At 33.9% G+C, this 15,564-nt stretch overlaps 1 protein-coding gene and 1 pseudogene across 1 annotated transcript; one reads left to right on the top strand and one right to left on the bottom strand.

Annotated features, from left to right (window-relative positions):
• Window positions 1-3,557: 3,557 nt before the first annotated feature.
• On the top strand, window positions 3,558-4,696 carry LOC142616205 (F-box protein CPR1-like; annotated as a pseudogene).
• A 1,640-nt stretch (window positions 4,697-6,336) lies between these two features.
• LOC142616204 (uncharacterized) lies at window positions 6,337-6,939 on the bottom strand. The gene has a single exon (XM_075789088.1). It carries the CDS (start codon window positions 6,937-6,939, stop codon window positions 6,337-6,339), a length of 603 nt encoding a protein of 200 aa, XP_075645203.1.
• Window positions 6,940-15,564: the final 8,625 nt, after the last annotated feature.

Here is a 15,564-nt window from a genome sequence, read left to right as displayed (position 1 = left end):
CTGGCGTTGGTCCTCGGCCTGCTTCTCGACCCCCACCAGAGTAGTCTCAGCATTCTTCCTTTCCCTCTCAGCCTTAGTTAGCTTATGAGTAAGGTCTTTTCTTTTCTTCTCGAAAATTTCTAGGGTCTTCATAGCAGAAATCCAGCGTACCTCCTCGCCCTTCAGCTTAGAGTGAGTGTTATCAACCCACTTTTCAACAATATGAGCTGCCTGGACCACTTGGGCAAACAAAACAAAATGAAGAGTAAAATTGGTATAAAAAAGAGAGAGAAAGGTTTTGAAAAGTCAGATGGGAATATAACGTTGAACACCTACTATGGCAAGATCCCTCTTAAGGGTAGGAAGACTTCATGCTTCTTCAAACTCCTCTAGTTCGCCATGTCTTAAAGGAGTAGTAGAGCTTGCTCTAGGGAATTGGCCACATAGCCAGCTTTTCCCTGCTGGGAATCCTTGATGGAGGAGTTAGTAAATAATGAGGCTCCATCTAGCTCCAATGATGGGTTCCAAGTAGGAACCTTAGAGTGGCAGTCTGGTGCGACCTTAGCACTAGAACCCTCGACGGAGCTCCTTCTTTACTGTCCTTTGTCAACCTTAGAATCTTTAGGAGGTTCTTAGTCCTTGGAAGGTTGAACCTCGCCCTCCGCAGACATCTCATTCCCATCCTTTTGGTCTTTCTTCCTTTTCTTTTTTAAGGGCTCAGTAGGGGAAGCCCGTGACTAAACAGGAGTGGGGGGATGAGGATTAACTGCCACCTCGAGCATAGCACCCCCTGCGTGGGACTCTAGTAGGGACAATAAGTTAGGGGTCCTTTTTACAGTACCATAGATTCAAGGACATAGGCAGTTTCCTAATTACTGCTTACTTGAACAGTAGATTGACGCCTTGAGCTATCACTCGAGGATTCAGCAAACTCGGGCTGGCCAAATACACTAAAATCCTCTTCTAGGCTGTTAGGTTCTAGCTCTCAGATGGGTTCTTCTTGCTTTTCCTCTGACAGAATAACCTCCTTATTGGCCTGAAGGATCTCGGCTATTTATTGATCAATTAGAGCAATGTTTTAAGTTCCTTTTGGGGAGGACCAGTAAGAAATCCGAGAACAGCAACGTCAATCTAAACTAGCCGAGAATCCTTAGCTTTAATCACGTACTTAGGAGATTGGAAGCTGGAGGAAATAGGCGCATACTCAAGGATAATGTGGGCAGCTCGTAACTGACCATCCTTGTGAAGGAATATTTCGGACTATAGGATTCTGTTAAGGCCTTCACAATTCACCAAGTTGAAGTTGGGAACAGTGAATAGTTTGTCTGCAATAAAAAAAATGAATGAGAAACTTGAAGACAATTAAGAAAAAAGAAGGAAAGAGAGGGAAATGGGTAAAATGACACGTTAGAGCCTAAAGAGCAAGTTAAATTGCTTGTGCCTCTGAAGTATCGCAACTGGTTCCCCATCTCATGTAGGAAAATGTAAGCCATCGTGCCATTCACCCGAGATGATCAAAAAGTCTTTGTTTGTGCCTTTGTTGGATTTGGGATGGTAGGAGATCAGCCTGACCAAGGGAACCCTAATCTTAAAATAATACCTGTGACCTTGCTAATTTAGCTGTTATACACTCAATTGACATTGTGAAGGATAAGATTAACTCCCATCTTGTGATTTAACATATCTACTCTACCTCCTAAATAGATTGGGTGAACACTTGGGTCGAACAGAGCCTATAAAAAATTAAAAAATCTCTCGTCACTTTGCCCATAGGGATTTGCATCCCACCTTTTATGAAGGCAATCATGGGTATGACCACGACACCTTTTGGATTTTAGTGTGCCACTCCCCTAGGTGGCAATGTTCTATCTCTGCCCCAGTAGGAATGTTTTACTTGGCTTTAAAGGCCCGCCTTTTCTCGGGCATATTAACTAAACTAGTGAATCTACCCATCTCTCTAAGGAAGATAAAAGAAAAGAAAAGAAAGGACTCTAAGAGCTGAGTGAAAACTGAAAGACACTTACTAAAATGTAGATTAGGGCACCTTGGACCGCTTCATGAAAAGTATAAGGAGATTGGTAAAATGGAGGAAATGTTTCCCCCACCCTCCTTATATAGGAAAAAAGATAAGCGAGAAAACTCTCGCTCGAAACCCTATGGGAAATAACAACCGTTGGATCTCTATCGCGTCATAGAACGTGGGGGATACAATGCTATACTAGGCACTAAATGGAGCGTTGTGAATACCGAAGTGTCAGGAACGTGCGTAAGGCAAACGAAGAGACACCACCATGTGGAAACACACCAAAAACGTGTGAAACCTGCAGGGTTTTATCAAAACTCCATTCCCCATGAAAAGGAAGGAATGGAGTTTTGAAGGGCTATTGTGGGAGCAAGTAATTCGAGGACAATTTAAGATCCATGGGCCCTGTCTGGGGATGATTAAAGGCCCATTCATGCGTTAACCTGAGTTTGACAAGTGGGCTAAGACCGAGGAAGAGAGACATCAAGATCACTCAGAACCAAACTCAACTTAGAAAAAGAGGTCTGAGGAAAGGAGGCTAATAGGCCCATCTTTCAAAGAGCCCGAGGAGAAAATGCACCTCGGGAGAACCTTACTTTGCTCCATGCACCAGAGAGTGAAGTACTATGAAAGAGATCAAAGTCATGCAAATAACAGAAAAGGGAAATATCTAGGAAGGTAGCCATTATCTTCACATTCAATGCTCTATACCAACTGAGCTAGCCGCATTTATGAGAAAAATACACTTGAACAATGACTCAATAGCTCACAACTCTCTCTACCACCTTCAGAAGGGTACTGATGGGACAAGCATCCGAATTATTCTCTTGAGACGTACAGATGGAGGGTTGAGATGCAATGAAAAGGGCTATATAAGGAAATGACCCCTCTAGAAAAAATGGATGAACATTTTTTAAACAGAGAGAGAGAAAACTAAAGATCCTACTATAAAGGAATAAGCTTTGACTATTAATGAACAACCCCTCCTTGAACTAGCCCGAGGAAGAATTTACATTGAATCTGTGTTTCTTTCATTCCTGTTAATTGCTTTAGTCCTGTTATCCTCAAGCCTGTAATTACTTAGTAGCAGTTGACTTGGGAAGCCCATTCTCTTACAAATTTTTTGTACTGGGCTTGAAGCACTGGGAACCACTATTCAAAGTAGGCTTGAACCACTTTTCGAGCCTTACGATTCTAATTATTTATAACATTAAAATATTTTTGCTTATAAAGTTATAAATTCTTAGGATAATTTATTTTGAAACTTACATAAAACTCTAACTCTATTACATAACAATCTTAAAAATTTTAAAATTCTACTTTAAGGTCGGTTATTTACGCTTAAGGTGAATTTTTGTCAACTATCTTTGTTTTTGCATATTGCTAATGGATAATCATAAATTTCTGCTGAAAAAAAAATAAATAAATAAAAATAAAACCAAATACTTCGGGAGAATGTAGTTGGAGTGGGGTTGGACACAAACTCAAGGCCTTAAAATTGTGATACCACCATTACCCTAGAGTGAAAAGAAGAAATATACGCAGGCTAATAATAATGATCTCCTCCACTTCCATGATTTCGAATTATGTACCGCTAGATGTAATCGACCGTATACTACTCAGATTACCAGTGAATGCTCTCATACGTTTTCTCTGTGTTTCTAAGGAATGGTCCGCCTTAATTAATAGCTCAAATTTCATCAAGAAGCACCTCAATCACTCCATTGAGACCAACAGTGACCGCACCCTGATTCTCAAGGAAACTTTTGTGAATCCGCCGTCACAATCACGTTGGTTCTCCGTTCCTTACTCCGACAATGACCGGTTCGGCAAGGCCGTCCAAATGTACCAACCTTTACATAATTGGGAAATCTTGGACTATTGCCACGGCTTGGTTTGCCTTACCTTTTATAATTGGTACAAGGAAAAGGAAGGAATCCACTGATCAGGAAGTGCAGGAAGTTGCCCAGCGAACCAATAGACACACCTTCTGGTTCGTTGTGTTATTCGTGTTCCAGTTTTGGATTTGGATATGATCCTAGTAACGACGATTATAAAGTGATGAGAATTGCACAATTTTTTGAGGGAGTTTTAAGGGAGTTCTTTGAAGTGAAGGTATACAGTCTGAAATCACAGTGTTGGAAAAAAATTGAAAAACAATTGCCAATCAAGGAGATATGTTCAGCGCAGTCAGTTTCATTGAATGGAGCTTTCCATTGGATAGTTGAGCAGGATGACGGGTCCGAATCTATTCTTGCTTTTGATCTTGCCAATGAGAAATTCCGACTTTATAGAAAGCCCAGTAATGAAGATCTGGCATCTTTGGAAGTGTTGGGAGGATGCCTCTGTTTTATTGAGTGCTGCCCAGAAATTCCGACTTCTGATGATTTTTGGTTGATGAAAGAATACGGGGATGAGAGTTCTTGGACTCGGATTTATAAAATTGAATCAGATGCAGTGCTTTGGAAAATTGACTATTTCAAGCCTCTACTCTTTTCCAAGAATGGCAAAAAGGTTTTGATGGAAGGCGTCATTCTTATTTGGTATGATATAAAAAAGAAAAGAGGCAAGAAGGTTAAGAATCGGAGTTTTCCTAAGCGGTTTTAAACTGCAACTTGTATTGAGAGTCTTCCTTTACTTGATGGTGATAATGTGATTGATCCGAGGCAGAAGAAGAATAAGAGGAAGAGGTAAGACAATGAAGTTTAATGCGATTGTTTTTGTTTGCTTAATTGGCTTTCGTAGTATTGATCTACGTATCTTTAAGTTGTGGTTGTACATGCTGGGGAGATTTTTGTGAATTTTCTCATTGTTTGAGTGGTATGCGATAGATTTTATTGGCTTTTCTCTTTTCCAATATAATTCTTTGATCTTGTAATGATTGAGGTGAATTTTGTATACACCTTTTGTTTATTTTGATAAAAATTTTGTTACTTTTTAGAAAGAAAATTTCCCAGTAGGAGACTCGGTTTCTAACATGTGTTGGTCTTTGTTTTTGCCATGAATATATTTCAAACAGAGGGCCTTAATTTGTTGGCAAAAGCTGTGGCGAAGAGGTGACTGTGGATTCTTACATATCTTTCAAAAATAATATTTGTGTCCTCTAGAATATTAAGTTTTTTTCTCATCTTGTCAATGTTGTTTCTGAAACTTATGAAGCTTTTTTCTAGAATCGAAACTAATGAACTTGATAGTTCCCCATTCTCGAACATCTAATTTGACACTTTTTAATGGAGGAAAATAGTTGATCAGTTTTTTTCTTTTGATAAGTGTCGTATGATCAGTTATGTCTTATGTTATGAGCCAGTTTTTTTATGTCTAGATTATTAGAGGAAATATTGCGACTTATATTAATTGTTGTAGTAGTTTAGCACCCTTAGTGGCTCATGATTACATGCATACTATATGATGCAGGAGACTTAAGAAGATTTTTATTTAGTATTATTTATGTTTGCAAGTCAATTGTATTTTTATGTTTTAGGTCCTAGTAATTTATTAGGCTATTAATATTTTAATTTGGAAGCAAGGTTATTTTCGTAATAAGGCAATTAGGGTTTCCTAGCCAATTAGAACTAAGATTTAGTAATCCTTTACAAGCAACTTATTGTACTCCTTGAAGAGATGGTTGATATCTTGATAAATAAAAAAAATGGTTGTTTGATCTCTTTTGGTCTAGTGCTGACTCCAAGTCTACAGTAGTTTCTTCGCTTGGTGCTGACTCCAAGCAAGGCCTAGGTGCTAACTCCAAGCAAGGCCTAGGTGCTGACTCCTAAGTTATATCTCTTTATTTTATTTTTATTTAAATTTTGTTTTTTTTTAAGACCAAATGGCCATTTTTTTATTCATCAAGATATCAACTATCTCTTCAAGGAGTATAATATGTTGCTTATAAAAGATTACTAAACCCTAGTTCTAATTGACTAGGAAATCCTAATTGCCTTATTATGAAAATAACATTGCTTCCAAATTAAAATATTAATAGCCTAATAAACTATTATGACCTAAAACATAAAAATACAATTGACTTGCAAACATAAATAATACTAAATAAAAATCTTCTTGCGTCTCCTGCATCACTACGAGTTATAAATTATTTATTTTTTTGAGGGATGAGTTATAAATTGTTGGTGTTTTGTCAAAAAAAAAAATTATTGGTGTTGATATTTATTAGTTTGATTAAGGAGATAAGTACTCATTGTATTTAAGCAAATAACTATTAGGCCATTACCTTTTTGGGAAATGAGTTTTTTTTTTTTTCTTTTTCTTTTTAGAAGAAACTTATATTTCATTTACACAAAAAAAGGAGTACAACAGAGGCCAAAAAACTAACAGAATCATCCTAGGCCTGATTGAATCAGATGAACTAAGATGGGTGGTATAACACCCTTCCAGAGGTTCGAAACATTATTACATTTGGCAAATTGGGCTAGCTTATGGGCAGCCCTGTTGTAGTCCCTTTTCACGTGTTGGAAAGAACAGCAAGAGAAAGAAGACCTTGCGAGCTGAATGCCTTGGATCAAATGACCCATTATACCACCATTGAGGGCTTGGGAAACTGGTTGGATGATCGAGATAGCATCAGACTCGAATATAACATTGAAAAGATTCATCTCTTGGGCCAAGAGTACACCTTGCTCCATAGCAAAAAGCTCCATCCAATCAACGGAGTAATGCAAGGGCAGAGCTTTACATAGAGCAGCAACCACCCCTCTTATCTCATTACGAATGATCACCCCAACACCAGAGATCCCGCTGCCATCTATGGATGAAGCACCATCCACATTTACTTTGACATAGCCCGGCGGGGGTGCAACCCAACTCCTTTGGGAAATGAGTTTTGCAGCTTTTGCTTTGAGATTTATGATTGTCTTGCTTTCTTTAAATTCCGGTATATGAGTAAAGTGGAACCCTATATATTGAGATTTCCATTTTTTCATGTGTAAAGCTTCTAACACTTGACATGTGGCAAATTTTTTTTTTTTTTTTTGATATTTCAATAGTTATAATAAGAAATGGAGATTCGAATCTTGGAAGGAGTCCTTCCTTCTCTCATAGGGGTGTTGGCCCCAATGTGAGACCAATCATAGGGCCCATGCCTACTGTGAGTGAAGTTAATAATTTCTAAATAAAATGTGTTAGATTATCACTCCCTAGTTCTCAAAAATAAAAATAAAAATAATATTAAAAAGTATCAGTCCCTCAAATTGTTTTAACCAACTTCATTTTGACATGTCATCTATTACACAATCAATGCAATCCAAAAGTTGTTGTTTTGATGTGTTCACTATTAAACATTTTTTTTTAAGAAACAAACATGCATGCAAAAAAGAGAGGCAATTGGGTTCTAACATAAAAATAAGTTACAAACATCATTAAAAGCCATGATAATTTTTATAGAAGTGTGGAGCAAATTATATTAGGCACACTCATAAACATATGTGATAATTATCCTTTTATTCCTTTCTTTTTTAGAGAAACAAACTAACACACACACAAGGGACAGAAAATGAAGTTCTAACACAATAACACATTACAAACTCTACTATTAAAAGATAAATGAACCAGCCTAAGGGTCTCCAAATTTTATTTTTCTGCCTTCAACTCTCTCTCTCTCTCTCTCTCTCTCTCTCATTGTATCACGAACACCAAGTGAGCTTCTCATACAATGCAAGTGTATTTTAATCTTTTAGGGTTTTAGCTTCCATATATATATTAAGCGTTGAAACAACTAGAAGCTAGGTTATAAGTCCAACTTATTTGTATATGATTGAAACAATGGGATCTTGCGTGTTCAAATTATTTTGTAATAACTAATAAGTTGATGTTGCAGTGATGAACTGATTCTGTGGAGATTAATATTCTTAGCACGATGAACTTCATACAAATGCATAACCGTACTTGAATCAATTTGGGGTTGCTAATTTTGGATTAAGATCTGGTATAGCAATGGATGGTTGAGATTGAAAATTGAAAAAAGCAACTTTCAGTCTTAATCATTAAATACAAAAGTTGAAAATTAATTACGAGAAGTTTAAAAGTTAAAGTTTAAAGTTAAGAATGGTAAAAATTTATGTGAGATAAATAAGAGTAATTGCACCTGGTGGTATTGCACCAGATCCAAATCTGCTAATTTTCGCCTAGTGTTTATTATTAATTTTTTTTTAAAGGAAACAATTTGACTCCAAACTAGTTTATAGCTATCTTACTCCAACCTATGATGTGGCGATTAAATAAGCCATCTATGTATAATTTTAGTCGCATAACTTTTTTAATGAGTGATGTGACTTATTTAAATAAGGACAAAATTTCTCTCCAAGCTATTTTGGATTGAAATCCTTCAAAGTATTCCTATATCAGTTTATTTGACGTGAATTTTGAAAATCTAACTTCTGGGTTACATTTTCTTTATGTTCTTAACAAGCATGTCAAATTTCTTATAAATTTCTTAATAAACTTTTTTTTTATGCATAATTTATACTACAATAAAATTCGAATTTAAACATTTGATTGATGGAATGATTATTGATCTTTGATCCTCTTGAAATTTTGCAAGAATGAAGGATAAAATAAAAACATGAAATCTAATCATTAAATTTCCAAATTCACATTCAATAAAAATACAGAGGGGGAGTTTAAAGGGTTTCTCTCTAAATTAGTTTGGAGAGAAACTATTCCTTTAAAATATAATACACATGGATAACTTTATAGATCGCAACATAATGGGTTATAAAAGATAGTTCCTGTCATGACCCAAACGTGTACTTCGGAATTTAGAGCATGACCGGCATGTTAATATCAAGTTTACCTCAGTACTAAAATGAACCAACTTAAGCTGAAGGTGCTTATTAAAAATTGTTTCTTGTATTCCTTTTCATTTCCTTGCATAAAAGTTGTAATATACAAAATTCGTAAAACTTTAGAACTTCATTTCATTTTGAACTTTGCAAGATTACAACTTGGCTGAAACTTAAGGAATTCGTGTAAATATTACATAGCTAAACGTTTAGCAAAACTATTATTAACAAACCTAACCCCAAGACATAAAACTAGGGTTCGAAATAGACTAAGGTTCTAAATTACATCAGTGCTCAAAAGGATCAAGTATATCTTGATTCCTCCTATACAACAAAAGAGCTAAACTACTATACAACAAAAACTATACATTCTAACAAACGAGAATCACATATTTCTTGCCACCTCTAATACTCTAGCTGCTTCTAGGAAAGAACCTGTACACTGAAATATAATAGAGTGAGCTGCAACGCCCAATAAAGTTTTAAGCTCTATGAGCATTAAATAAGAATGCATATAAATCAAATATTTTATGGATATGCCAACTTTGATAAATAATCTTCATACTATTCATAAAATAACTTATGAACTTTTAAATGAAAATACATCATTTTCCTTTCATATAATATTAAAAGGACATAATAAGGAACTTAAACATAATTCAGTAACCTTATTTTTAAATAGACTATAAAATATTTTATCATAAACTTTCCATCAGACTTATAATACATTCAACATGCTTTTCTTATCACCATACTTTTCTTATAATTTCCAAATAGCTTAATAGCTCATTTATAATACATATTAGTTAGTCCAATGTAAGTCTATTACAACTTTAGGAGGCTTCTAGCACATAGTGCTAATCATCCAGCATTTTCCAAAGTGCTAGGTAATCCCAGGATCATATCAGAAAGTATCACTCCTTTTGGTGTGATCATATCATCAACCATGGGGGTCAGTTGGCATCCTTCACAAGTTGGCCTTCCCAACGAGGGCAGGTACAACAGAGTCTTCACCACTTATAATGGCCAATCAGAATCTCTATAGAAATATCAGTACTATAACCCCTACTAGCTAAGTTCATATCATAACAATAGAATACCCGAAAACTATATTTTTCTAATAACTATGTTTTTACATAATTATTTCATAATAGTAGCATATCCACTTCATTCTTTAATATTATATTTGTGACATAAGTACTAGCATCAATATGCTAAAATTATCATATATATAAGTGAACAACTCACAAACATATATTTTACTTAAATCATGCTTATATGTAATATCTCTAATTAAAAGGTTTTGATGCATAATAATTTTCTAAATAATCCTTATACCTATCAAACGCACATGTAACACATCCCTTACCTGAAAATAGAAGACGCGAGAGATTTGTATAAGAAGAGCTCAAGTGTCCACGTTCTTGTTCTCGTCACCTAAATGAAAGACCAAAACCTATTACTAACAACTCTTACTAAATATATAAACTTATACATCAATCACAACCTAACTCTTAACCTTAAGAAAATCTTAATTTCCATCACACAAGGTTCCCAAAATACAAGATACATTCATCAAGCACATTATGTACCAAACCATAGAGAATCAAGGCATACAAAATTTATCCATGATCTAGATATACCAAAAGATAAGCATACTAATTTATAGCTCAAAAAATTCACCTTAACTTTAGAATTAAATCCTTAAAGTCAGGTATACCATATACTATTCACTACTCATTTCAGCAGCATATGCCTCATTTATAAAATACAAATGGGCTATCCAAACACATCCAATTTTCATGAAATTGTACAGAGTCACTCCTCTGGATGTCTAGGAAATACCATATCCATTTCAGAGTCAAATCATAAAACCATGATTTATTAAAGATCATATAAGACAACATGGTCAAATCTGTCCTGACAGAATTTCATGCAATTTAGAAATTAAACCATTAATTTTATATTGATCCAATGGCTGTGAGACCACTTCCATTAGAACCATATGTATCTTAGAATTCATAAGAACTACTCCTAGCATCCTAATTCATAGAATATGATTTAATCCAGATTTTTCATGTTGTAAACACCAAATCTGTCACAATGACAACTTTAACATACTTTCTTACAAAATCATCAACTAATTGCAATTGGCCTTCATTTCATGTGGTTATTTTTTTTAGGACATATTTGAATCATTTTAAGAACATATGCCATTTAGAATTGGCTAATCCTTTGACAAAACACACTTTACTTGTAATTGGGTATGTCTAAGATGGTTTAAGTCTTCAAGAAACATGTTGTTCAAGTCAAGAGTTAAAGCCATGCAAATTTGTTCAAGAAACAAGTGAAAAAGTGCTATATTTTAAAACTCTATAGCTAGCTCGACAGATGGCATCTATCAAGGTTTAAAAGGCAGTTTTAGCCCAATGCTCAACAGCTGCTCGATAAATAACCTATTTATTGAGATTTATGAAAATCAGTTTTTCAGGTCTGATTTCACTCATATCCATGTGTATGTATTTAGGCTTTATTTTCTCACAACCCTAAACATATATAAGAATTATTTTAAGGGTCATCTTAGATGATGCAAGTGAATGCAAAAGGTTTTATTCAAGCATATTGTGATCGAAAACATATGCCCTAGTTAATCTTTTTCTTGAAAAAGCTACTGCGTTTGTACGCCGTAGGGTTTTGTAATCAAGGAGCTTCTTGATCTTCATTGTGTTGATGAACTGAACAACTTTGCAGCCAACATCTTTCTCAAGTTGGTGTGTTAGTCATGTACTTGGATTCATGCAAAGGAGTAAACCGCGTACTAGGATCTGCGTATCAATTTGGTAGTCACATATTAGGAGCCGTGCATTGAAAATGAGATATTGTCACTACAGAACAAGTCCAATTGTGTATTGGGGTAAGGGTTCAACTGTAGGTTGGTATAAGGTACTGGAATTCCTTTACTTGTAACCTCTTGTTGTGATAATAGTGGATTCTCGAGAGTGGTAACCTTAAATTCACCCAGTAGGGTTTTTGTCTTGGAAGTTTTCTCCATTTGTAAACAAATCACCGTGTCAACTTTATTTTTCGTTGCATTTAACTTAGTTGGTGATTTGTTTGTGCTACCACACATATTGCATATTAATTGAATTAATTAATTAACTTGGCTAATTAATTAGTTTATTTATCACAAGGGGTCAATACATTCTTGGCCTATCAATTTTTATACCTATACTATGCATATTAAAATACATGAATAGGCATCCAATTGACCATAATATCTTCTCAATATTTCAAATTACTAACACAAAACCACAATTTTAGCTTCTAACAATCAGATTAGAGAATAAAGAAGGGAAACTAAGCAAAACAATTATACTATCAAAATACCCAAAATAGGATATAGTTTTATCTACTTATTGATAACCTTTGAAGCTGAAACTTTAGTGTTAACCTTTTAATTTCTTCTTTAGAGAGAGATATATGGTTTCAGTGAGAGAGGGAGGGCTGTTGGCGTGAAGGAAGGTGCTGCCGATTCAAGAGTAAAGAAAGAAGAAAACAAAGGAGCAAAGAAAGATTAACCAAGAAAGTTTCTAGTGTAACAAAGAAGACAAGGAAAATAACTTGGGTGGGGCACGTGTATGCTAAGGGGAATGGTGAATTGATGTCTCACCTTACAACTTTTAACTTTTCAAAATTTACTCACCACCCCCTATAAGCTTATATATTCTAGAAAGGCCCAAAGAACAATATAACTTTGCATATAAACCCTTACCTTTATAAACTTCTTTCCATAACATTAAAATAAAAAATAAAAAAAAATAAAAATAAAAATAAAAACCTACATATTTTATAACATCAACATATCAAAATCTTATGCACTGAAAGTAATTAAGATAATACTAAGTATATAAACCCATAAAATTTATTATGCAATTAGGTTGAGATGTTACAGTTCCAAACTAATTTGGAGCTATATTTTCGTAATGTTTACATGGCATACACTATTGGGGGTTGAAACTTACATTTGCTAATTCCTTTTTTCTTTAAAAAAATAAATAAATAAATAAATAAAAAACAACAACAACAACAACAACATTTCCATTTATAAGAATATTTTGTATATTTGATAGTCTTCATTCAAAATTATTCATTATTTATTTTTAAGAAGCCTTATGCCATGCCAGCATGACCACTAGATGATGCCTTATGCCATGCGATTAGGGATGGATACAGGGTTTGTTTAGATCAAATTATGGGTCACCGTCCCCATCTTGTTCCCTCTTTGAGACAGGGAAAATCAATGCATGGTAGGTCAAGTTTGGAATAAATTGGAGATGTTTTATAAAGCTTAATGTGGCAGATGAGGTAAAGATGAAAAATAAAAATAAAAAGTGGCTATAATAAAAGGACTAAGAGATAATACAAGACAAGTACTTTGAAAATGGTAGTAGAATATATATATATATATATATATATATATATATATATATATATATATATATATTTCTAAGAGTGATGTTAAGTATACTACAATTAATTCTAGTTTATAATAGAGCTAACAAGCTAATGTGTTGCCAATTACCAAAAAAAAAAAAAATCAAATATTTATTTATTAAATAAAAAGTACACCAGTCACATTTAATCCATTAGTTTTATATAGTAAAGTTTGTAGAAATTTTAGCATTTTCTTTTTTCTAATATTACTTGAGTTCATCTTTGTCTTATTACTTATTACTTAGATTTATTTTAAGCGTAGGCTTTGTTTAGATTTTCCTCTTTTAACCAAAAGATCGAGCAATTCTAAGCCATAAAGTAAGAGATGGGCATGATATATTCATATGTCCCGTTGATACCAAATAACTTTTCCCTCAATTGGATTACTTTTTTATAGTGTTGCTTTCAGCTTTATTTTTAAAATTGTTGTAATTGTAAAAATTATTGAGATGGGATTTTGTGTTTAAGTAGGTAATATTTATATGACAATATGTATATTGAGTAGCTTTTTTTTTTTTTTTTTTTTTGAGAAGAACGTATATTGAGTAGCTGATGTTGTATACTTGTATACCATCTATTTTATGCTACATCAATTTATAAAGTTTTTTTCTTAGAAGAAAAAAATAGGGACTGGCATGTGTAATTATCGTGCACACCCCATGAAATTTATAAAGCTCTTAAGTAAAATTGCAATACATTAACATCATTATTTCATGAGTTCCTATCTCAACTATCTCTCTTTGTCACTTTTAAATGGAAACAAATAAGATGAAAAGAGAAAAAGACTAATAAAGATGTATTTCCATATGATGTGAACATAATTCACGTCCCCTGAAAAAGCAAAGATATGATAAGGAAATCTCAAAGAAATGACCCATTAACCAAATAAAACAAATGAGATTTGACTCTTGAATAAGAATAGCTGAAACTTGACACCGATGGCTTGACACCAAAACGTCATTCAACATTTTGAGTTTTCCTTGATCCAACAGTGTCAGCTACGACTAAATTTCTTACGAGCAGTCTCCACAAGTTATCGCCTTTACAAGTTTCCCAACTCCATGCTATGCAACTATGCATCAATTCCCTTGTATTTGTCGACCATTTTATCACGCCACATTATCAACTTCGTTAAATAAAATAAATACCCCATCTACTCAGTTGCATTTTTATTTTACGTTGACAAGATCTACTCTCATACGAGAAGGGTGTGATATCGCGATGATACCGAAGACTTTTTCCCTCAATTGGAATATAATATATAGCTAGAGCTCTAGTTGTAAAGATTAGTATTTAGTAATGAAGTTTTTGCAATATAGAGCTTCAACTGAAATTTAGTTTGGCAAATTATTGTGAACAATAAATTGTAAATCTTTTTCGTGATATTTTTTATTACAAAAATTGTAAATATTTTTCTTGAAAAATTCTCAATATTTCAATTTTTCCCCAAAAAATTACAAAATAAATTTAACGAAATTTATTTATTACAATTATTATTTTTATTAATAAAAAAATGAAAACTATCAATCTAGAATTGGGTCTATCTTGACAGCCAAAAAATAAAGTTGGGTACAAGAAAAATTAATACAAGAAATGTCATTAATTAAGAACAAAGCCAAGAAAGACTACATTGAGAATAAATGAGTTAGAAAAATATATACTTATTCTGAGAGAGAGAGAGAGAGAGAGAGAGAGATTGCTTCGTAGGGAAGAGTAGGGACTTTACTTAAATTTATATAAGTTAATGAATAACAATTACATCCCTTTTATAAAAAAATAATTATTTTTTATTTTAAAGAGAGGGTCATTCTACTATACACCTCTGTTTTTTTGAGTACGATACCCACTCCAATCTTAGCCTTTCATATTACTTCCCTTTAATCCTGGTCGTTAATTAATTTTAGTGTGGATACAAGTTACCGGCTAATCTGGTTAGCGTATAAAAACAAAAAATAAAAAATCGAAGAGGTCTCAAGTTCTGTTGAGAGAGAACCTTGAGAGGCGATGTGCCATAGCTGATGCCTATCACTACTACACAGCAGCCGCCACCGCAAACCTTCCGCCGTTACTATCAGTAAGAATTTTTATGGGCAATTGAGAAATTGTGTTTCTTTTTATTTGATTTGGGTTTTACATTTGGTTAGATTTGATTCGGTATTTCATATTCTAGGTTTTGTTTAAGATTTGTGCGTTTATTTTTAATTTTTGGGCTAATTTGTTTTGGGTATTTCGCCTTTCAATTTCCTCGTATGCCCTCACTACCTATTCCTTCAT

Source organism: Castanea sativa, chromosome 11 (genome assembly GCF_040712315.1).
Source record: "Castanea sativa cultivar Marrone di Chiusa Pesio chromosome 11, ASM4071231v1".
Lineage (NCBI taxonomy): Eukaryota > Viridiplantae > Streptophyta > Magnoliopsida > Fagales > Fagaceae > Castanea > Castanea sativa.
This window is presented reverse-complemented; position numbering and strand designations above follow the sequence as displayed.